General features: G+C 45.2%; 1 protein-coding gene across 1 annotated transcript in view; it reads right to left on the reverse strand.

The window, feature by feature from the left end:
* Positions 1-23,830, reverse strand: part of arvcfb (ARVCF delta catenin family member b) — a gene marked incomplete at its 5' end in the record, with an annotated part of 166,718 nt that overhangs the window by 1,066 nt on the left and 141,822 nt on the right. Inside the window, 8 exons of the mRNA XM_083643878.1 lie at positions 4,118-4,230; positions 6,767-6,858; positions 9,643-9,696; positions 10,401-10,488; positions 11,838-11,949; positions 14,025-14,217; positions 15,102-15,252; positions 18,127-18,254. Of these exons, the coding sequence (XP_083500004.1) occupies positions 4,129-4,230; positions 6,767-6,858; positions 9,643-9,696; positions 10,401-10,488; positions 11,838-11,949; positions 14,025-14,217; positions 15,102-15,252; positions 18,127-18,254 (920 nt within the window). The 3' untranslated portion in view covers positions 4,118-4,128. The remainder of the gene's footprint in view (positions 1-4,117; positions 4,231-6,766; positions 6,859-9,642; positions 9,697-10,400; positions 10,489-11,837; positions 11,950-14,024; positions 14,218-15,101; positions 15,253-18,126; positions 18,255-23,830) is intronic.

The raw sequence follows: 23,830 nt of genomic DNA on the forward strand, positions 1-23,830 counted from the left end.
TATAATAATTGACTTAAATTATATGACACAGCAAGTTTTGATTTATTTATTATTATTTTTATTATATATTTTTTTATTATTATTTATTATTTATTCATTATACAACACAGCAAGTTTTATTTTTTATTTTTCAGAGTAGGAGCTACATTTGTCAAAGGATGGATCTCATTTTGGAATGAAACTCCTCAGTTGTGCTTTTAGATCAGACAGCGAGGTGCTATCACAGTACTTGACAAATCACATGACTGTCGACACATGCTTGAAACATGTCAGCTCAGATGGCAAATGGAGGCAAAAGACAGCAAGAGACCAATGCTTAAAGAGTAACTTCACCACCACGTCTAAGCCTGGGCATCGGCTGAGAGGAGGTCGCAGAGGGGAGGGGGTGTGACCAGTTGAGTCGACATTGAATAACATCACAAAATGGAGGATAAACTCAGTGGCTGTTTGGGCTCCTGGAGCGACACCAGTCTCTGGCACATCGGGTCGCAATAGAAAGGAGAGGGCTTGCAGGTGTCACGCTGCCCGGTGGCTTGGAAGACAGTCAGCAAGGACGTTGGACTGAGTGGTAACTTATGAAAATAAGTGTCTGTTTTATTCCAGGTATCGGTTGTACTTTACAGAAGTTTACAGAAGCAGGACCAGTTGGCACAACCGCTAGCATAGCTGGTCTTCACAGCATAATGAACAACCGATAGCTGGAATAAAGTAACGGACAAATATTTTCAGAACTTACCAGGTAGTCCAACTTCCTTGCTGACTTTTCTCCAAGCCCTCTCCCCTTTGTTAGGTTTCTGTATGCCAGGAGACTTGTGTTTTAGCTCCCGGGAGCCCACCCAAGTAAATACAGGCATTATCCCCATTTAGCTTAGCTGTTAGTTGTTTGTTTTTGGGGTCCCCGACTCATTTCGGGTAAAGCATGAGGAGGGTTTTAATATGGTTTTATAAAGTGCTTGGAATGCGGGGATAGTCACAAGTGGTTATCTTGTCCCCGCAGGCAACACGCAGCGAGGAGTGCTACACCGGCAGCCTGCCTGACTGCTGCTGGAGCTGGAGAAAACAACATCTAACCAACCCAGAGAGAGAGAGCTTCCTCCAGTCATAGTGCATCTAAATCACCAGACAAACATACCAGAAAAGCCAGCTGTTAGCACAACAGCTAAAACACACAAAGTTGAACTACGAACTAAAGCTAACCTACAAATAGCCTACTAAAATTGGAAAAAACTAACAACCTAACAACTGTCAAAAATCACTAACTAACCTACTAAATACTACAAACAGCCAACTATTACGTTTACACTAAAATAATCTATGCTAACAGTACAATCTAACTACTCAATCACTACAGAATGCTCAATCCACTACTCCTCTCCTCAGTGTATTATAGGAGGGGGCGGGGAGGGGGGCATGGTGCAGAGACGCAGGGTGGGTTGAGTTCGAAAACTCAAAGTCTCGAACTATTACTGCTCAACCCGAGCTCAGAGCAACCAAAGGCAAAATTCAATTACAATAGCTAGGTTTCAACCAGTAGAGGGCAGTCGCTATGCATAAGTATAAGAAAATATGTAGAATTCCAATACTTCTGCTCTAGAATGTCAGGATTTTGACCAGAATCCATATACATTGGTTTTCATCTGGAGAAAAAAAAAGTGGTTTGGGGGTGAAGTTACTCTTTAATCATGCTGGATGATATGGCACATTTGAATAGCTGTGATCCTGACATGTATTACATGAAGCGACAGTTACTCACCTGATGGTACATTCTTACCAGTGTGACTATTAACTGTAGCTCCTTTTAGTTTTGAACATTATCCTCATGACTAATCACACACAACACATACCATAGTATCACCCTGAGATGCATTTGCTATGATAATGAAATGGACTGATGGTCACTGAGGAAGATGAGTGAGGTAGGAAGATGAAGATGAGGAAGCCAGAAAGGTTTGACAAGAGGCCTCTGGCTTGGGCCACTGCCTGGTGATGAGGAGGGCTACCAGCGGTGCTACTAGCTACTGAATCTCACCCAGAGGAGCCTTGTAGCGGTCATATAATATTGGGAGATGAGATGGTGGGTAAACTCAATAATTCAGTCAGTCACTACAGTATTCGGGCACCAGCCACCAGTATAAATATATTTGTATATACTTTTCAGGTTGTTACTCATATTTCCTATTTCCATGTGACAAAACTGTAAATAGTGGCTCAACTATTTTACATTTCAATAGGTGTGTAAACTGAATTCAAGCAGGCTTACCCTCCATTACATCTCTGTGTGTGACTCTATATTATGTGTGAACAATGTGTTGCTTTCCATCAGCGACATAAATCCATTATTTATCTGAAGCCATCTTGCCTTTCACCCAACGAATTATGTGTATAATGGATGAAGTGTGTGTGTGTGTGTGTGTGTGTGTGTGTGTGTGTGTGTGGTGCGTGCGTGTGCGTGTGTGTGTGTGTGTGTGTGTGTGTGTGTGTGTGTGTGTGTGTGTGTGTGTGTGTGTGTGAGCACGTGCGTGCGTGCGTGCGCACATCTTTTCCCCCCTCCCCACCGCTTTCCATTAAGCACTAACTGAGTCCCTGGAGGATCCATGTGGAGTGGAGAAGACTGATTCCCTTCATCATTTGCCACCAATTTCAGCAAAGACAGTCAGGAGACTCGGCTCGTCATAACCAGACAGGTGGGGTGGAATACAGAGACCAAAGCCTGTCTGCTTCCTACAGGTATCACACAGTGGAGAAGTAATCAGGGTTATTAAAAAACCACCCTGGATTCTCTTACACTATTACACAATTGATTATGTCTCAACATAATCAATTTGTGAGATTCAGTCTGTTACTTTGGGATGAAGTGTCATAATTAACTTTTTTTTGTGCATACGCACTTTCCTGCAACAATGTATTATGTGGAACCATATTTCATGAAAAAGTATGAGTTCCAGTGTTATGTGCCAAATGACAGCACTGCAGGAGAACATGAGACAAGTGAAAAATGAAATACATACAGTATGATAATACTGATGTACTAGTACTGTACTAATACTGTATAATAGGAGATGAGAGAGAATGTGGGAATATGGAGAAAACAAATGTGTGAATTTACAACTTATAGAAATTATAAGAACCCATGAAATCCCACCAAATAATTCAAATGCAGTCACATAGGCTGATCAAATGTGTCGGAAACAAGGTGACGTCTATGCTCTGTAGGCCTACAGGCTGCTCTGGGTGCAGGGTGACAGTAGGCCTACAGGCTGCTCTGGGTGTAGGGTGACAGCAGGCCTACAGGCTGCTCTGGCCGCAGGGTGACTGCAGGCCTACAGGCTGCTCTGGGTGCAGGGTGACAGCAGACCTACAGGCTGCTCTGGGTGCAGGGTGACAGTAGGCCTACAGGCTGCTCTGGGTGCAGGGTGACTGCAAGCCTACAGGCTGCTCTGGGTGCAGGGTGACTGCAGGCCTACAGGCTGCTCTGGCTGCAGGGTGACTGCAGGCCTACAGGCTGCTCTGGGTGCAGGGTGACAGCAAGCCTACAGGCTGCTCTGGGTGCAGGGTGACAGCAGGCCTACAGGCTGCTCTGGGTGCAGAGTGACTGCAGGCCTACAGGCTGCTCTGGGTGCAGGGTGACAGCAAGCCTACAGGCTGCTCTGGGTGCAGGGTGACTGCAGGCCTACAGGCTGCTCTGGGTGCAGAGTGACTGCAGGCCTACAGGCTGCTCTGGGTACAGGGTGACAGCAAGCCTACAGGCTGCTCTGGGTGCAGGGTGACAGCAAGCCTACAGGCTGCTCTGGGTGTAGGGTGACTGCAGGCCTACAGGCTGCTCTGGGTGCAGGGTGACAGCAGACCTACATGCTGCTCTGGGTGCAGGGTGACAGCAGACCTACAGGCTGCTCTGGGTGCAGGGTGACAGCAGACCTACATGCTGCTCTGGGTGCAGGGTGACAGCAGACCTACAGGCTGCTCTGGGTGTAGGGTGACAGCAGGCGTGACTGATGCGGCGTGAGACGGTGCACGGGGGAAAAGGCGGCAGAGACAAAAACAAACAGCGGATGAAAGGGATGCTACGATTCAAACCAAACGCAGGAAGTTTGGGATTATTATTATTTTTCAAACCTACCATGCATGCATTTAGACCCAGGAGTCAACAGGCTGGGGTTTAACGTCACAAGCGTCCACCAGACTGACCGCAGGCCTGTTAGTCCTGATATAGTGTTTCCTATTTGTGTCATTCTGTGGCCACAGGAGGAGGGGTTAAAAAAACAGCAAAACAAAAAGGAGGTCAATAAATTCCATAAATACACACACGCGCATGCACACACACACACACACACACACACACACACACACACACACACACACACACACAGGTGCACACACACACACACACACACACGCACGCACGCACGCACACGCACACACACACACACACACACACACACACACACACACAGGCGCACACACAGACGGGATCAGAGAAGCTGTTAGTTCCTCGCCTTAAAGAAGCTTGGAAAGAAGTCAAATGATTACAAAACAGCATAGTGAAACATGCAAACGAAAGGGGGGAGAAAGCGGTTTCAGCGGCCAGGTTGCATTCAGAGCGGGTAGCCACACCTCCAGGAAGTACAGACAGCAGATTGACAAGACGGCTTTAGAGTAGAAGGCCAGGAGGCCGCTGTATTTGTGATGACATACTGTCTGTAGGCTGCCATTACTCAGGGACTTGTCACCTAAAAGCTCTGGGAAGCTGGTGAACGTATTTGCCCTTTCAACACATGAAGTATGTGTGCGTAGCTGTGGCTCTTAACTGGTTTAGTAATGAACCCAAATGTGATGAAGAGTTTGAGTTGGACCGATATGAGCTTCTGGAGGCTGATACTGATATTTTTGGATTAAAGATGCCGACCGCTGATATTTTCTGGCAAACCGTTATTTTTAATTTAATTTAATTAATTTAAGTAATGTACTTTCCTATGATTTTCTAAGCTTGATGGCAGTTGTGTACAAACCGCTCGAATTTGGCACCAAGGTAGATTAAAACAAACCATCAAAAAGCAGGCTACTTGAGAGCATTCGGCGCGTGTCAGACATCCTCCGAGGCCGTTCTCCCACCACTCAATCCGACTGACTGGACAGCCAATCAGCTCTACGGTCAACAAACAAATGGCCGTACGATTGGCAGAGGGCCGCTTGCTAACGTGGTGGTGAGGGCCGTCTCCGCTCGGGAAGGTTGGCGCTGCTTTTAATTAGCCTCCAATTAATGACTTCAAAGCTTACGCTCAATTATCTGGCAGACACATTAACTCATTCACTGCCAATATCTGACTGGCATTTTTGGCACAGGCCAAGTATTTCCATAATGTTTGGTCATCTTTCAAGACCCACAGTAAATTCTGTACTAGGACTACAGTGATGTCCAATACCTCGAAATGAAGATCTAAGTCTCTACTTTCACCCCCAAAAAGAAAGTTAGCTTTTAGCATGTTCTGTACTCTACTTATAACCCTTTTTATACACCCCATGTTCACCAAAAAAGCCTGTCTGGGAAGAGAAAAGGGAGAAAAAAGCATTTTTGTAAAAGGGCACAATCTCAGGCATAACTCACTCTCAATTCTTTTATTTTGAACTGTATTGACATCAGACATGTAAATATTATTCGTTAGGACACAAATGACAAAAAAAAATATATATATATATATATATATATACACACATGAAGTGCTTTTTTTTTACATTCAACAACACAGTTTACTCGGTGTGAGTGTGCAGACAGACAGACAGACAGACAGACACACCGACAGACAGACAGACAGACAGACAGACACACACACACACACACACACACACACACACACACACACACACACACACACACACACACACGATCCCCCTTTTAGATTTCTAACCCAACATAGGATAAGCAATAACCACGCCCTGTGGCGCTGGGATTGGCCAGGAGCAACACTGGAGGGCGAGCAGCCCAAGAGCTCTTGAGAAGGACAGCGGGCTGCTGTGAGTGCCTTCTGCCCGCTGCTGCCTAGCTGTTCCTGTGTTTATTTTGATTTGTTCTGGTACACCGTCCTCGTCCATGTCTCCCTGTCATATCTATGATCGTTCCCGTTTTCCCCTCGGCTATTCAACACGTCCTCACCGCCCTCGCAAACTGATCGATCATTTCCTCATTCCTCCGATGATCAAACACATCTCTTGATTACTTTCTCCCGTTTTCTCCTGGCTGGCACAGAGGAAGGCGACTCCAGCTCGGCGTTTCAATGTTTCTCCTGTCTGCACAAGGAAGCGTTACCCGTTCTCTGCATTTCCTCTTGCATCAATTTCAAAACAACAGCTGCGGTATGTGTTTGATCGCGTGCTGTCGGCTACCCTTTGAAGGCAGGGACCTGTGTCTGTGTGACAGGCTGGGCAAGTGTTTGCTGCAGGCGCTGCACCAATAAAAACAAAAACACGTCAAACACGTCCTTGGCGGGGAAGGCCATTGCTGATAACACGTCAAAGACGTCATTGGCGGTGAATGAGTTAACAGAGAACGACGTCTTCCAGACTCTTTAAACTAAGAATCGATAGGATTAAGAGCATCTAATGAGGACCGCCATAGGCAAATTGAGGGCAAATTGAGAGAGAGAGAGAGAGAGAGAGAGAGAGAGAGAACAGACAATAATATTTTAATAAGCCATCATTAATTGATCTGCTATCCCCCTAGGCTGTCTGTAGTGTGTCTCAGTGTATGTCTGTATGTTTGTGCTCTGGTTACCTTTAATGGCTCCCGTTCTGTCAGGTCCACCGAGCTGTCTCCGCTCTTGTATTTGCAGTCCTTGTCTCTCTGGTCAATGGTGGAGTAACCGTCTAATGAGGTCAAGAGAACAGCGGGTCATTTCCCCTGAGAGTCGGCCAGATTCCTCTCAGTCTCTGGTGTAATCGAGCTCAACAGTCACGTGACTTTTTCGTGACTTCATTGGCGCGGAAGTAAGTTACCCATTAATTTTCTCCATAGAGATTTTGAAAAAATCCTTATCTAACGAGTTTTAAGGCTGGAACCGAGCCAACCCGTGACCCAATGAATCGTGAGTGACCATAAAACATTCGGTTTGAACAAGAACAAGAAATGTCTATGGAGAAAATGAATGGGGAACTTACTTCCGGGGCAGTGACGCCACGAAAAGTCATGTGACTGTTGTAATGATACATAGCTGGTTGAAAATCGCAAAGTAGCCCCTTAAGAGTTTATTTTATCCTGCGTGGAGCAACAGACGGGTTTACTGCATGGAGATAGTTTCAGGTGAGTCACAGAAAAGTATACACACAATACACTTTTACATACATCTGTGCTTGTCCAAACTTTATGACACTCATTGTGCAGCAAACCATCTGGCATCTCATTACAGCTAAAAATAAACAAGGTATTTGCAAATGGTGATTTTACCCAGTCCTGACAACCGTGTTTGAAAATATACTCCTACACATCCAAATGCAGAGGAAAACAAGGACACAAGATACCCTATGTATGTACAGTACGTGTTCGCCCAGTATGTCCTGCTTAGGATAAGAACCATGTAATTATGAAAAGCAACTCATTCAGGAATTTAAAAATACACGCATTATTTACATTATGCACTGGGTTTCAAGGGCCCAAGGGTCATGAAATTCACTCAACACAGAAATAATCAAGCAAAGTTGTAGCTGTATTCTTTTTCTTTCCAACGACAGCAGCGATATTTACTTTGAAAGCACAAACACGGCAGAGGAAATCTCCTTTCTGATATATTATGCATGTACTGTATTTATTATCAGAATCGGAATTCTTTATTTCGCCAATGTATGTTTTCACATACAAGGAAGTTGTCTGATGTGATTGGTGCTCAAGCAACATGTGATAAAGTAGAACAATATACGAGATATAAACAAATAAGATATAAAGAATATAAAAAGATTCACAGATATTAACAGATAAACAGCATTAGGTGAGGTAGCCTAAAGGTTTGCACAAGGTGCATGATAAGTAGCAGCAGTAATGAGCTTTGTATGGCACATGGATTACAGATATTGATGGAACATAGTGTCACAGATATGTGACATATGTGACTGATATGTATTGTCAGACACCCCCTTGTTTACTTCTGATATTGTAATTTACGTCTTTGCATCAGAGAGGATCAAACAGGAAGTGGGAGTGGCTTAGAGATTATAGACGTGGGTTCCAGGTGCGCAGGCCCCCACTCTGCCATTGATTGAAGCCGAGCCATGGATTCTCTGGAGCCCCTGTTCTCTCGTAGTTTTCCCTCTGTTTTCACGTGTTAGTGTGTGTGTGTGACTTTTGTTTTAAGAAGCGTCTTATGAGCTGAGGCTGCCTGAATCTGGCCTCCACACTACCGACTGGGCTGGCCATACAAGCCGGGCTCTCGAGATGTCATCGCCCCATGCTGTATCAGGTAGGCTGCTCCCATCGCTTTTGAGACTTCTGGCTTGATATTTCTGTGCAAAGACGTTCTGTGTTATTGTGACAAGGTTTGGATTGTACTAGACACGAGCTTGATCCTATTTTGAGAGCCAGACTCTGTCACAATAGTGTTGCACATTAAGGGGTTTTGAGGAACAAGGCGGTGTCAAACTGTGTGTGTGTGTGTGTGTGTGTGTGTGTGTGTGTGTGTGTGTGTGTGTGTGTGTGTGTGTGTGTGTGTGTGTGTGTGTGTGTGTGTGTGTGTGTGTGTGTGTGTGTGTGTGTGTGAGAGAGAGGTTGCAGCCGATCGTCTTCTCGGCTGACCGGATGATCCGCTGCAGTCTGGTTCTGTCCTTGGTGGTGGAGGCAGCGAACCAGACAGTGATAGATGAGGTGAGGATGGATTCCACGATGGCTGTGTAGAACTGTACCAACATTTCTGTGGCAGTTTGTGTGTCAAGCTGCCGTGGGAAAAACAGCCTCTGATGGGCCTTTTTTTATGATGGTGGTGATGTTGTCCTCCCACCTGAGGTGCTGGGAGATTATGGTTCTTAGGAACCTGAATGAATCCTCATTTGTTGACTGGGGAGTCGCACATGATGAGGGGTTGGGGTTGGCGCTGAGCTCCTCCTGAAATCCACAACCATCTCTACAGTTTTTAGAGCCTTCAGCTCCAGATGGTTCTGGCTGCACCAGGAGGTCAGGCGGTCCAGGAGACATGATAAGCGCGATAAGCCTTCCTGACAGTGCTGTAACAATGATCCAGAGTTCTGTCCTCCCTGCTCGGGCATTTAATGAGTTGTTTATATTTGGGGAGTTCGTGGGTGACTTTGCCCTCGTTAAAATCCCCAATATTAGCTCGGCGAGATGGTGTTGGGCCGTGCGCCCATCTGCTTGCAGTGGTATATACATACGCCAGCCAATATGAAGGAAGTGAATTCCCGAGGAGAACGTCATTTCAAGAGAGGGGTCTTCAAAAGAGCATTGTGTCTGAAACTCAATCCAAAGCCATCAGAACTGTTCAGTGGTTTACTTCAGAAAAAAATAAAAAATAAAATAAATCTCTGCAATGGCGGAAGAGCATCTAGGAGAAAGGTAGAATAAAGGATGATGCTATTGGGCACTAGAGGGAGATCAGCGCGGAGATGATAGCTCCTCTGTGGGGAAGGACTGTCATGCAGACTGGCTCTTACCTGGCCCCAGCTCATCCATAGGTATCATATCACCACTGCCACATTTCCTGGTGCCTGAAACGCATTCATAGGCCATTTGTACAAAAGCAGCACAGACAAAATATTGAGTCATTGAAGCCAAAATGCTGCCGCTTGTAAGAGTCATGGTTCTCAGCCAGTGCTTGGGTAATGCAAACAGCGCGGGCAGGAGGGACAGCTGCCAATCATGTGCATGTATGGTTGCAAAAAAAAAGTCACAAGGTCAAATAACCAGGAAATCCAAATCGCTGCTATGCTATCGACTCCTCTGTCGATGAGAGGTTTGCTGTTGGGCCAATGCACTGTACCAGCCAAGCCCCCTATATGTCCTGCTGCTGTTATGGAAAACTTTGTTATTCCACTTCTGGTGATTGTCCATAGTTTGAGGAATTTTCATGATCCTTGGGCCTATGAAATCCATTCAAAATGATTCACCAATGACAAAATAAAAGCATGGTCCTCCTTCTTCTTAAAATAATTCTGTTTTGTCTCAATATTAGTATAATATAAGTATTCCATATAGGAGGTTTTGAGGAGATCTTCAGTACAATTTGCTTTTTATTTGCGACCCGTCCAGATGGTGTTATCACGACATACCAGGTCCCACAGGTTCACCACACAGCAGATGAGCAGCAATGTGGAGAGGACAGCACTCCAATATAGCCATGAATGGAAACAAAGTGGTCAGAGTGTCACACACACACACACACACACACACACACACACACACACACACTGACCTTGGTTCTTCTCCATCAGGGGTAGAGTGGTGTCGTCGTAGCCTGGCTTGCCGTTCTTGGCTGCTTTAGGGGTGGGTGTCGCCGTGGGCTGCGAGGAGAGGAGAGGAGGAATCAGAATCAGAATCACTTTTATTGCCACAGTATGCAAGTTACATACGAGGAATTTGTCTTAGTGTCTGTATGCAGCGTAGCGGTCACATCAACATACAGAGATAAGAAGTAGGAAGATAACTAAAGACAATCACAAAGTTGCAAGTGCAATCAAATCGAGTAAATATATACAATATATACAATATGTACATGTCAAGTCAAGTCAAGTCAAGTTTATTTGTATAGCCTTAATTCACAAGCATGTCCCAGAGGGCTTCACAGAGAATATGTCTAGCCAATTCTAGCTGACACAACAGTAGCAAATTACAGAATAAAGATAACACATTGAACAATTGATAGAGAAATATAGAAAATATAGAAATATAGGATAGAGCAGAGGAGAGAGCAGGAGAAGGGAGGAGAGCAGGGGGAATATATACATGAGGAATATCTGTCACATTACTGCTAAATGAAATCTGCCTGTGAGAGGGAAGCTATATAGCTAAGCTAGAAATAATAAATAAATAAACAAACAAACAAACAAATAAATAAATAAATAAAAAACACCACAGAGCTACTTTGTGCTGTAGAGGTAGAATTATGGAGAAAATGCACATCGTGTGTTAACTAGGGATGGGCATTTCTAGCAAAAACACTATTCGAAATTCGCTGGCCAAAGTCGACTTTTAATCGAAATTCGAAAATAAAATAAAAATGTTAAAAAAAAAAAAAAAAAAAAAAAATTGTGAGTGAAATGTTGCATTGTCTCCCCTGATTAAGTCTAAGGCTTTATTAATTAATAGAAAAAGCTTCTGCTGTGGACTCTTAGCTCAAACAAGCATTGCACCACTGAAGTAAAGAACATGATTTTTCCATAAACCTTGCTTAAAATGCTTATAAAAATTGCTTTACTTGCTCAAACCAAGCGATTCGACTATACTTAGAATCAGGGGAGACAATGCAACATTTCACTCACAAAAAAAAAAAAAAAAAAATCGAATTTCGACTTTCAATAATAAAAGTCGACCTTGATAATAACGATTATTCGAAAATTCGAAATTCGATGCCCATCCCTAGTGTTAACACGTGTGCTGACATGAGAGAAAACCCTGACTTTCCCACTCATATTCACCTCTGTGTTGGGTCAATCATGTACACTCAACTTGTAATTGTGCTATTTCCAACAGCAGCAAAAAAAGCAGCAACACAGGCTCTTGCGATTTTCAAATCATTTCCAGTACTTTCCAATACTTTCTTTTTGACACTTTCTAGAATTGCATACGATCCCGGTCATACGTGTTTGCATCATAACTTCTCAACGGTCGCCTGTACTGTGCTGTACTGTACCTGGAAGTGGCTTTTGTTCCAGCCGTCCTTGGTCAAGGCGTTCCTCAGGTCCTTGTAGCTCCACACCGTCTGCAGCACGTGGGACGCCGCCTTGGTTTCGCGAGCCGATTGGCTGTGGAGGCACATCAAAGAGGAAAGTCAATTAAGAAACAATCAGAGCAATTAAAATTAGAACCCCCCCCCCCCCCCCCCCCCCCCACATGCAGATGAAGCGCGCGTTTCCTTTCATTAGCTACCTCCGAGCTACTTTTAATGACAGTTGGGGGGCGGGACTCTCGCGTCAAAGAAGGCCAATCTGACGGGGGAGTGAACGCATAACTCTTTGGTCATTGAATGGACTACGTGTATTAATGCGAGCGACGGACACTCTTCATGTGATCATGTGACTCCACCAGGTGACCGCGAGGCTTTGAACAGTGCTCTTGATCTGAAATGGACACAGCGGTAGAGACATACTTCCTGTTGATATGGTTAAGGAGTGTGCTATATTTCACTAAAGCAAAACATGATAGCCGGCAATTTGAGACACCTCTTGAAACGTCTGCCTTGATATCTGTTCGTTTGCACTTTGTTGAGTAGGATTTTGTTGAGTTTGTTGAGTAGGACGCGTTCCAACATTAGAGGAACCACTTCGCTCCATGACAATGCCCTCCAGTGGTAAAAGCCTGTTAATTCATGTGCACTGGGTAGCGGCGTCTGTGTTAATTAATGGGCACTGGGTAGCAGGGTCTGTGTTAATTAAGGGGCACTGGGTAGCAGGGTCTGTGTTAATTAATGTGCACTGGGTAGCGGGGTCTGTGTTAATTAATGTGCACTGGGTAGCAGGGTCTGTGTTAATTCATGTGCACTGGGTAGCGGGGTCTGTGTTAATTAAGGAGCACTGGGTAGCGGGGTCTGTGTTAATTAAGGGGCACTGGGTAGCGGGGTCTGTGTTAATTAAAGGGCACTGGGTAGCATGGTCTGTGTTAATTAAGGGGCACTGGGTAGCATGGTCTGTGTTAATTAATGGGCACTGGGTAGCATGGTCTGTGTTAATTAATGGGCACTGGGTAGCATGGTCTGTGTTAATTAAGGGGCACTGGGTAGCATGGTCTGTGTTAATTAAAGGGCACTGGGTAGCATGGTCTGTGTTAATTAATGGGCACTGGGTAGCATGGTCTGTGTTAATTAATGGGCACTGGGTAGCATGGTCTGTGTTAATTAAGGGGCACTGGGTAGCGGGGTCTGTGTTAATTAAAGGGCACTGGGTAGCATGGTCTGTGTTAATTAATGGGCACTGGGTAGCATGGTCTGTGTTAATTAATGGGCACTGGGTAGCATGGTCTGTGTTAATTAATGGGCACTGGGTAGCATGGTCTGTGTTAATTAAGGGGCACTGGGTAGCAGGGTCTGTGTTAATTAAGGGGCACTGGGTAGCATGGTCTGTGTTAATTAATGTGGGCTGGGTAGCGGGGTCTGTGTTAATTAATGGGCACTGGGTAGCGGGGTCTGTGTTAATTAATGTGCGCTGGGTAGCATAGGTTTGTGTGGGCTCAGGCTTGTTAGAATAGAGCGGAACACCAGCCAAGCCGGTGCCATTAGAGAGGCATTAGAATATCCTCCGTGAATGCTAATACACAGGATAATGATGCTAACTGCATTCAAGGTCGTAATTATTGCATGTATAATGTGGTATATACCGCCAGTCGATATACACACATACTGTACAGTCGATGCATACTGCTCTATAAGACCTATACGATTCCACATCATTACATACCGTGGTCAAATTGAACACATTTAGCTACTATGGCCGCGAAATTCACATATATTTTTAAGCTACTGTAGTAGCATCATGTCACCATCACCTAACCGGCTTGGTCGTAAAAGGGACTAGAATCATTCATCACCATGACAACGGTAAGCTCCTGTTACATAACCTTTCCCATATTGAGTGCAAAACTTTTTTTTTGCGAATGCTTTTATTTTATATTGTTGGCAAATCACCATGGTATAAGTGGGATAATCAACTAGTAGGTGTATGTTAAACGGTTTTAATGCACTTTGCGTGGGGTGGTTCTTCGCCTCCATGTCGTTAAACGTGCATTAAAACTGTTTTAACGCACACCTACTCACTGATTATCCCTTACATATATACTACATATAGATATAAACCCTGCAATATATAATGTATATAAACAATCCCACCTGGTCCTGTTGATGGCCACCAGCTTCTCGATGGCCTGGGCCTGGATGAGGGATCGGGCGTTTTCGGAGCTGTCGGTGACAATCTCGTGGATGGTGTTGAGGATGGCGACCACGGTGTCCTCCTCCAGGTTCTTCGCTGGCCGCTGCTGGCCGCTGGGCAGGTTGCTCACCAGGTCCCGCATGGCGTAACTTCCTACATGGGGAAAGAGGCTTCAGTGTTTTTGTGAGGTTTGACAAGTTGGAAGTGGTTAAATGGTAAGGTTCCGTCTGACATTTTGGTCAAAACATGAGCTATTCCATTCACGTGTGCTGCTACAGACAGAGTTGAAGGTTTTGAACTGCATGTGGCTGAAACAGAAACAAGCCTGTGAACACTGACTGTTCGCAGGCTTGTATCTTTCTCTTTTGTCGCTCTCAAATGTAATCTTCAGTCATTGTCTCAATTACTGTCTGTAATGGCTGTTTGTTTAATGCTTGTTTTATTGTGCATTTGTTGGTGTATTAAAGTTTTTTGTATTATGTATTAGAATGTTTTATAGGACTGTATATGTATATATGTATGTATGTATGTATGTACTGTATGTATGTATGTATGTATGTATGTATATGTATTTTCCTAAAAGCCTACAAGGACAAGGGCTGCAAATTAGCTATGGCTAGGACTTAGAAGTCCTATATACACTGCATCAGTTGCACTTGCTTATGTATTGTCCCTGTCAAACAAATGAATAATTTGAATTAATTAATTAATTAATTAATTAATTAATGAACAAGTCATTCATGTATTGAGTCTTAAAATGTAGTTTTCTTCAAGTGAACAAAATATGTCAATTGGGTGAGATAATTTCACTTACAGTGCAATTTCCCCACTTTCAAGAACTCCCCAGAAACAAGCGACAAATATCTTGAAACGAGTTGACTTGCATTAAAAACAAGTGATAATATCTCAACCCAGGGGGCAGATTTGCCACTTGTTAATTACTTGTTGAAGTGGATATCTTTGCAATGTCGCTCTACAAGCAAAATGTGAGTACACATTCTGAATCTCTTATCTCGAGGTGGGTTTCGTGTTCGTACCGATCAGATCCTTGTTGCGGCGGTCGATGGAGAGGTTGCGCAGGGCGATGGCCACGGCTCGCACCACCTTGTCGGAGTCGGAGCGCAGCAGCTCCACCAGGATGGGGAGACCTTTCTCTTTGCGTACGGTGGCTCGGATGTAGTTGGACCACTGGAGGGCAGACAGAGGGCATGGCTGGAGTTAGTCATTTGAACCTATAACCCCTATGGGGACGCTGATGGAGCGCTCGTCGTCAGCTACTACACCCTGTTTGACATTCAGACCCTGTGACACCGTCACACCCGGGAGCTGCCCAGTGCAGACACGCTTCCTTACTTTTGGCCGCTGGGAAAGCTCCGCTGGAGCGGTCGGGTCAGGGTCACAGCCACAATAGCTGTCGAGGGAGGCGGGGTGCATATTTCGAAATATGCTTCCATGCACACACACACACGCGCACGCACACGCACACACATGCACACACATGCACACGCGCGCGCGCACACACACACACACACACACACACACACACACACACACACACACACACACACACACACACACACACACACACACACACACACACACACACACACACACACACACACACACACACACACACACACACACACCAGTCACTACCAGACAGCACAGCACCATCAGAGCTGGATAGACTCCTTGGACTTGAGTAATTCACAACATTACGCAGTGGGGCTGTGAATGGACATGTGATGTAGTAATTTGTCTCCATTTAAACATCAATGGATTGCTCTCCTCATTTTCTGTAACACAAAACATGAAGTCTGACATAAAAGAGCTTCTCTGCTCGGCAATGGTACCCCCAGAGATGTCATTAAGCAGAGCACAGGCTCAGCTAAACCACCGGGTGGCAGTAGTAAGCCTTGAGAAACAGCCTTAAACCCGGTGGTAAAGAAGTAAGTATCCTGTAGTAGCAGAGAAAGCGAGGGATTTAAAGGAAGCAGGCCAGATATCCTCCTTGAGAACAGGAGCATGCTCTGCCCGGCTGCCAGATGCAGTGGTGTGATGGGTTAGCAGCCCCCACAAGCCCCTGAGCCTGAGCCTGGCAGCTTCACCAGGGGGAGAGAGAGAGAGAGAGAGAGAGAGAGAGAGAGAGAGAGAGAGAGAGAGAGAGAGAGAGAGAGAGAGAGAGAGAGAGAGAGAGAGAGAGAGAGAGAGAGAGAGAGAGAGAGAGAGAGAGAGAAAAGCATACACCAAACCGAAAGAAAAGAAGGATTTCTTCTCAAAACGCCAACGTTGGCGAAAAATCACTACTATTGAATTATTCAAAACATTATAAATGTGAGACTCGGCGGCGGCGGCTTTTCCAATTAACTACACTGATGCAGGGCAAATTAAAAAATACAGAGCAGATCTACCATGCTAATTTATGTACCTAAAAAAAGGTTGTTTCCCCACCTCTGGAGAGGTGTGAACAGGCGGAGGGGGAACAGGCAGGAAGGTGTGGGTGCTGCGGATGAATGCAGAGCGCTGAAGGACATGTTTGCAGTGTGACACATGGGTGTTAAAAATACACTGGGAATCACGCTCACTACCATGATCATCATGCCACTGCGGGCCAAAGATAGCCGGCTTGGTGACAAACATGGGAAGGAACATTGGTGCCAGCAGGGGGTGCTGAGCCTGAACAGCACCTGACAAGCACCATGCCCTGAGGATAATCCAGTGCTGCCTGCAGCCACACAGCCTCTCTGCAGCCCAGCAGCAGCAATAGCAAGTAGCGCTTCGGTTCGCCAGGGGATAAGTGAATGGGGTTTTAGAATGGGGATTTCACTTAAATGCAAAAAATAAGGTCTGTGGTTGGCAAACGTTTATGGGAGCGCGAATTTGGGTTCAGCAGGATAATCCTCACAAACATGAATAACTTTTATGACTTTTGGAACGTAAATGAATTTTCTTTTACATGATTTTTAGAAAATGCTTCAAATAAACTTTTGTTAACCATAGACCTTATTTGATTCATTTACGTGAAATCTCCATTCTAAAACCCCATAGACCTTTTGGTCGGGGGGGAAGAGGAGAGAGAGCAGAACAGGTAGAATATACTGTGGCTGGGCGACATGAATAGTCACAAGGGACAGTAACGACAGGGAACAGGGGAATGTGGGGAAGGAGAGAGCAGGGAAAGGGAGGAGGTGGGGAGGGAGCAGGGGAGGGCAAACAACTGCCCAACATGCGACTGTATGGTGCTTCATGAGCTCAATAGCCCCACTGCAATGAAAAGTCTCTTTATTGGGACAGACTTGGCCAGGAAAGCTGCATCAATGGCCGACTTGTCGTGTGTCCAGATTGCATCTTGATAGGATTTGGCTGCATTACATTTACTATAGTACTAATTAAGTATTCAAATTCGTCTCTGGGATTCACACTGAAATTGGATTTCACCCAAATTGCAGACCGCTGCGCACGTCACCTCCTCTTGTACCGTTTGTGTCCTTTAAATTAGCATGTAAACATGTTGTCTTGCTTGTTCTACATACACACGCATCCTGACAATACAATACCATTTTTGATAAGTACGTTACTACAGGCACAATGCATTTACACGTTGTTGTTAATGTGGTTAAATGCATCCTGGGCCTCCTCTGGAAGTGGTTTGGGTGGCCATGTTTGAAGAGCCTTTGCACTTGGATTTCAGCATTTTAGCTGGACTATAATCACTGGCCAGCAGCATGTTACTGCAATGATGCCAGCATGCATGTTACTGCAATGATGCCAGCATGCATGTTACTGCAATGATGCCAGCATGCATGTTACTGCAATGATGCCAGCATGCATGTTACTGCAATGATGCCAGCATGCTGCATGTTACTGCAATGATGCCAGCATGCATGTTACTGCAATGATGCCAGCATGCATGTTACTGCAATGATGCCAGGTGTCAAAGTGATGTCAGTGACGAGCCCAGGAGCTGCAGACACACAACATGCAAGTCCAAACACAATGAAAAATCACATATTGTAGAAGTAAAGCGTCTACCTGCTGTCCCCTCCCCAACCCAGGACTCACAGTCCACTGTCCGGCGCTGAGGTTCTGCAGCGCCCCGGCGGCCGCCTCCAGCGTGTTGTAGTTCTGACTCTCCGTCAGCAGAGACAGGTAGAGCCTCACCACCTCCGGCTGATACAGCAGCTCAAAGCCTGGAGGGAGACACACAGAGAAACACACACACACACACACACACACACACACACACACACACACACACACACACACACACACACACACACACACACACACACACACACACGCGTGCCGGTTAGACTCCCTGGCAAGACAGACAGGTCAATAGAGCTGAACAGTCATGTGACATCTCTTGCCCCGGAAGTGAGTTTCCCATTCATTTTCTCCAGACATTTCGAAAAATCCTTCTATAACGAGTATCAGTCGATGTCTTCATCAGGGTGTTGGCACCCGGGGAACATAACACCCCGCTGCCATAGATATTTTTAAATGCCTCAGCACATTCCAAGTAAAGGCTCCGTAACTTTCAAACCCACATGAGAGGCTGAACATGGGAACTTTTTTTTTATCCCACAGGAATAGACGAGTGGTGTCAGTATTTCCGTTCTTACTTTACAGTGAAATACTGGCCTCTGATCCTGGGGATACTTGATACTTGAATCCACCCTTGGTATCATTCCTCTTCTATCTCTTGGTTGGAAAATACATCAATATTATAAGCGAGAAGGAAAGGAGGGGTGGGAGTAGCCATCGATCCGACGGGCCCTGACTAAAAGGCAGAAGGCAGAGTATTTGAGAGGGAGGTTTATCTCTCTCGCCCCATCACACATTCTGCAACAGTCAATCATTAGGCCTCCCTCTGATGGAAGCATAATTACATTATCAGCTATTAGATAGTGCAGGCAGACGGAGAGACGGAGACGTATCCAATCACATCAAATCACATTTATTTATCTAGGTTTACTTTTATTTTTCAGGTTTGTCGCAAAGTGCTTTACAAGAGATCAACGAGACACAAACCATCCAATTAAAGGACAAAGGTCGTCCTCCTTAGTTTAGAATTAGCTAGTTTAGAATTGATAGAATGCATTTGAGAGAGAGAGAGAGAGAGAGAGAGAGAGAGAGAGATTATATATATATATATATATATATATATATATATATATATATATATATACATACATACATATGTATATTCCTTTTGAAAGGAAGAATTGAGGAATTGAGGGAGTTCACTCTTGGAAAAGTTATAGCGCTATATATATTTTTGTCCAGCAAGGCTGACAAAAGGTGTTTTAAGTTGTGATTATCTTTAGAGAGGTAAGGCAAGTAATGGCACATCTTTTTATCAGTCTTTTACACGTATCTTTTGTATCTCTTGTCTGTACTTTTGCACTTTTAAATTGTACATCTTTTACTGTATTTTTATTTTATTTATATTACAAATAACTTTGAATTGCCTCAAGTGTATGACGTGTGCTATACAAATCAAGCTGCCTTGCCAGTTGTGTTTTCACATCTCTGGAGGGAAACACCTCTCACATGTTGCATGGTGCAATACAGCCCAGCCCGCCCAGGGAGAAATGTCTTCAGATTTCTCTGGCTCAACCAATATCTCAGTGCTCCTGCAGGCGAACTCTGACCCACACTCTTGAAGCTCCAAACCACAGTTTATTTGACTGTAAAAATTCTAAGATGTATTCATATAAAATATTAGGGTGTTTGGTTTATACGTGGAAAATGTACAACCGCAAAACCACTGTAACTCAAAAAAATATAGGTCTGCTTTAGAAAAGTAACACGCATTTAGTGTCAACAAACCTTCTCCAGGTTCACAACGCATGTGTAAAAGTCATGTTTTGCTGCATAAAATCAGAACAAAATGTGTTGAATGGAAAGAATGGGGCGATGCTGTTTCAACAGGGTGGCACATTCGCCAAATAGAGAGCAAAGACTTTAACAGACAGTTTGGATCACAACTCGGCTGATGCTTTGAAACTCTCAGCTAAACTCATCTTTCACACAAATACCAGCTTCCTTTCCTCTACAAAAGCACACAAGCAATTTGAAACCGTCTCTTCCTCCAGCCAGGCTCAAATGAAAGAAAACAACCCTCTGTTCTTCCCATGCAGAGGCCAAGTATTCCCAAGGTTCTATTTGAAAAGCCCTGTATTATGTGGGCAGGGATATATAGGAACTATTGGATTGAGGCTCAAAGGCTGACAGGGCCCTCTGTATTTTGTTTTGTTTCTTTTCTTCGAGCATTCTGTTGTAATACGAGTGAAGCCAAGAAACTAAAGGCTTTTTAAAGGTAACATCTCCTTTCTGTTTATTGACATAAGCTTCAGTTGGAGGAAAGAAAACAATGAAAGAGGCAAGACTAGCATTTCTGCGCTAGAGAGCCACAACAGCACGGCCGATATCGTTAAAGTGACATTTTTTGCCTCTAAATCCACATCTCACACCCGGTCATTTACAGAGCGGAAGCTAAGGATCGGCTGCCGCACTCAAACCAACGTTTTCATCCCTGTGGCTTTTCCTCCTCGGAGGTCATTTGAGCCCGCTGAGAGTCCCGGAGCCCCAAGAGGCAGCGACTCCTTGCGCACGACCGCGGCCGTAACCCGTAACCGTGCGGCGAACACATGAATCACATGGACGCTTCTCCTCCGGGGCTCGGCGGCGGAGCAAAGAGTCTGCGAGCCAGACACGTTACAGCATTCTGCACGCTCCTCATATTTCTAAACCTACTGGGTGCACAGTCAGCAAAACACAGCCCATGTTGCAGGCAGGCCTGTTGACAGACACTCCATCTCCAGGCCAAGGCAGACTCTCTCTGCACAACATGTCAGCCATGTTGAACCTTTGTTGCCCAGCTCGCTTGCACTCCCCAGCGTTTTCTTTTCCTTTTTTTACAGTATAATCTGCAAATCCACATTTTCCTCCATCTTGTCATTCCTGGGGTTTTGGTCGAGCTACCAGCTGAATCCAGTTATGAAATTGGCATTTCTCAAATGAGGAACTCGGGACAAAATAGTACTTTTCAACATGGGGGAGGGGGGAAGGTTGAGGGAAATTCACTGGGCCTTTAAAAATATTTCCTTTCTCCTTTGTGGAATGTCCCGCTGTGGAGCCAGGGAGTATCTGTGCCAAAGCTCTCACACCGTGTCCTCAGCTGGGGCTTAATGTCAGCACGAGCGGCCTGAGGTCTCTCTTAGTGCCCGGCCAGGTCCGGCTCTGCTGGCAGCTGGACAGTGTTGTTGTCATCCGGCTCCCCTGTTAGCCTGTTAGCCTGTTAGCCTGTTAGCCTGCTAGGTGTCAGCTTGTTAGGCACAACAATGACAATTCAGAGGCAGTGACGTGCTGCCGGCCTGACGTGACCCTGGCTTCACTGTAAGCCACGCTCTCTGTTCTCCCAGACTACTATGATTATGATGACTGTTAGATATGAATACATGCACAAAGACCTACAGTATGTGGGTAAGAAGCAGCATACACACACACACACATACACACACACACACACACACACACACACACTACACACACACACACACACACACACACACACACACACACACACACACACACACACACACACACACACACACACACACACACACACACACACACACACACATCACACCACACACACACACACACACACACACACACACACACACACACACACACACACACACACACCATACACACACTCAGGGATGGGCATTTCAAGCAAAAATACGATTTGATTCTCGGAATCCAAGTAAATAGCTACATGTATGGCTTGTAATAGCCACGAACCGGTACTTCCCTTGTCTTAATGTTAAAATGGTTCAGGGCTATAGTTTACCACTAGCAAGCTATATAGGCGGAACGGTACTAGCATAGAGCTAGCTAGCTAGCTAAGCCAGCTACCTAGTCCGATTAGTCACATAATGACCAAAGAAAAAAAAGAAAAAAACATGACGCGTCCCTAACGGACAGCACGCTGAGCTCTGTCTATTTCCCCTGCTTGTGTGTGTTGGCGTGGTCAACATCACTTACACACACACATGCACGCATGCACGCACGCAACACACGCACACACACATGCACGGACGCGCGCACGCAACACGCGCACACACAGACACACACAGACACACACAGACACACACAGACACACACACACACACACACACACACACACACACACACACACACAGGTTATTTTTCAAAGCAAGAGACGATGGTGACAAACTCCCTGATTGGAGGCGCAGCTCAATTAGCGACCGGGCGGTCTTTGCTGCGGTGCATAAAAACTAGGTTAGCAACTGAGTGACGCCCGGCTCCTCCACTCACTAGTCACTATCACATTCATTGGGTTCAAGTGGCTCCACTATTGGTTGCAATTAAAGCCAAGGTGTAGCGGTGTGACAGGCTGGAAGATGATAATGGATTAGCTGATGGGTGAAGAAGGGACACGCACGTGAACATACTGTAGACTGATTACTCAGACTGACACACACACACACACAGACACACACACACACACACACACACACACACGAACATACCGAAGACTGTTTACTCTCAGACTGACACACACATACAGTACACACACACACACACACGAACATACCGAAGATTGTTTACTCTCAGACTGACACACACACGCAAACAAATACCTCACTGACTCAATTCTCTCAGCCATCTGCCTTCCTCTAGGGTAGCTGGCTCCATTCAGGCAGAACTGGATACACACCTCCGCAAACACACAACACACACACAGACACGCACACACAGACACGCACACACAGACACGCACACACGTACACAAACGCGCCAAGCCTCAGCTCTGGCCTGTCAAAAGGAGGTGTTCATCGATCCAACCTGAGTACAATGCGTACGGGTCTCTTTCAGCCTCTACGCCGCTTATTTACTGCTACACATCCCAAACACTCACAGCACACAGCAGCACTTCCATCCAATCAAGAGTACAGAGAGCAATATCAACTTACATGGAGCTGTTCTCCAGACCGGAGCGAGAGACGGAGAGACAGAAAGAAAAGAGGAAGCAGAGAACTAGGGATGCACGATGATATCGGTATGGGATCGGTAACGACCGATAAATGATTCAAAATGAAATATCGGCACTGGCCCGAAACGACCATTTCTGCCGATATGACAGGCCGATAAAATGACGCTTTAATGGCCAAATGCTCAATGCTATATCATTATGCACATCTAACACAATCAGCACAACAGCTACACAATTTAATAGCTCATCAAATGGCAATTAAGACTTTTTCATACTTTTTAAGGGCCTTCATTTTCCCTAAATTGAGCGATCAAGTTTGAATACTTTTCAAGACCCCGCGGATACACTGCTAACTCTTGCTGCTGTTTTATTTCATTTCCCAGCACTTTATGGAACTGAGACGTTGATCTTTGAACTTGCTGAGTTTTGCTTGCTTGTAATGCGTCAACTAAAGACCTAAAATACAAATATGTAAAAGAGGAGCAGACAATGAGAAAAAGAGAGAGAGGGCGATAGAGAGCAGCACTCGACCACGGGGTCACATGTTCCAGTGGGCAAATCTCAAGTGTCTCGAGTCTCATTCCACATATGAAACTGATGCACATGTTTAACCCTGATGAGCCCTTTGTTTTAATTGAAGTGTGTTTTTCTACACGCCGGCACAGGGAGAGCAGCACAGAGCTAACGAACACTTTGGCACATCATTAAAAGCACGGCGCCACCGGAACGCTAATG

This window comes from Poromitra crassiceps (genome assembly GCF_964638095.1).
Source record: "Poromitra crassiceps genome assembly, chromosome: 10".
Taxonomy (NCBI): domain Eukaryota; kingdom Metazoa; phylum Chordata; class Actinopteri; order Beryciformes; family Melamphaidae; genus Poromitra; species Poromitra crassiceps.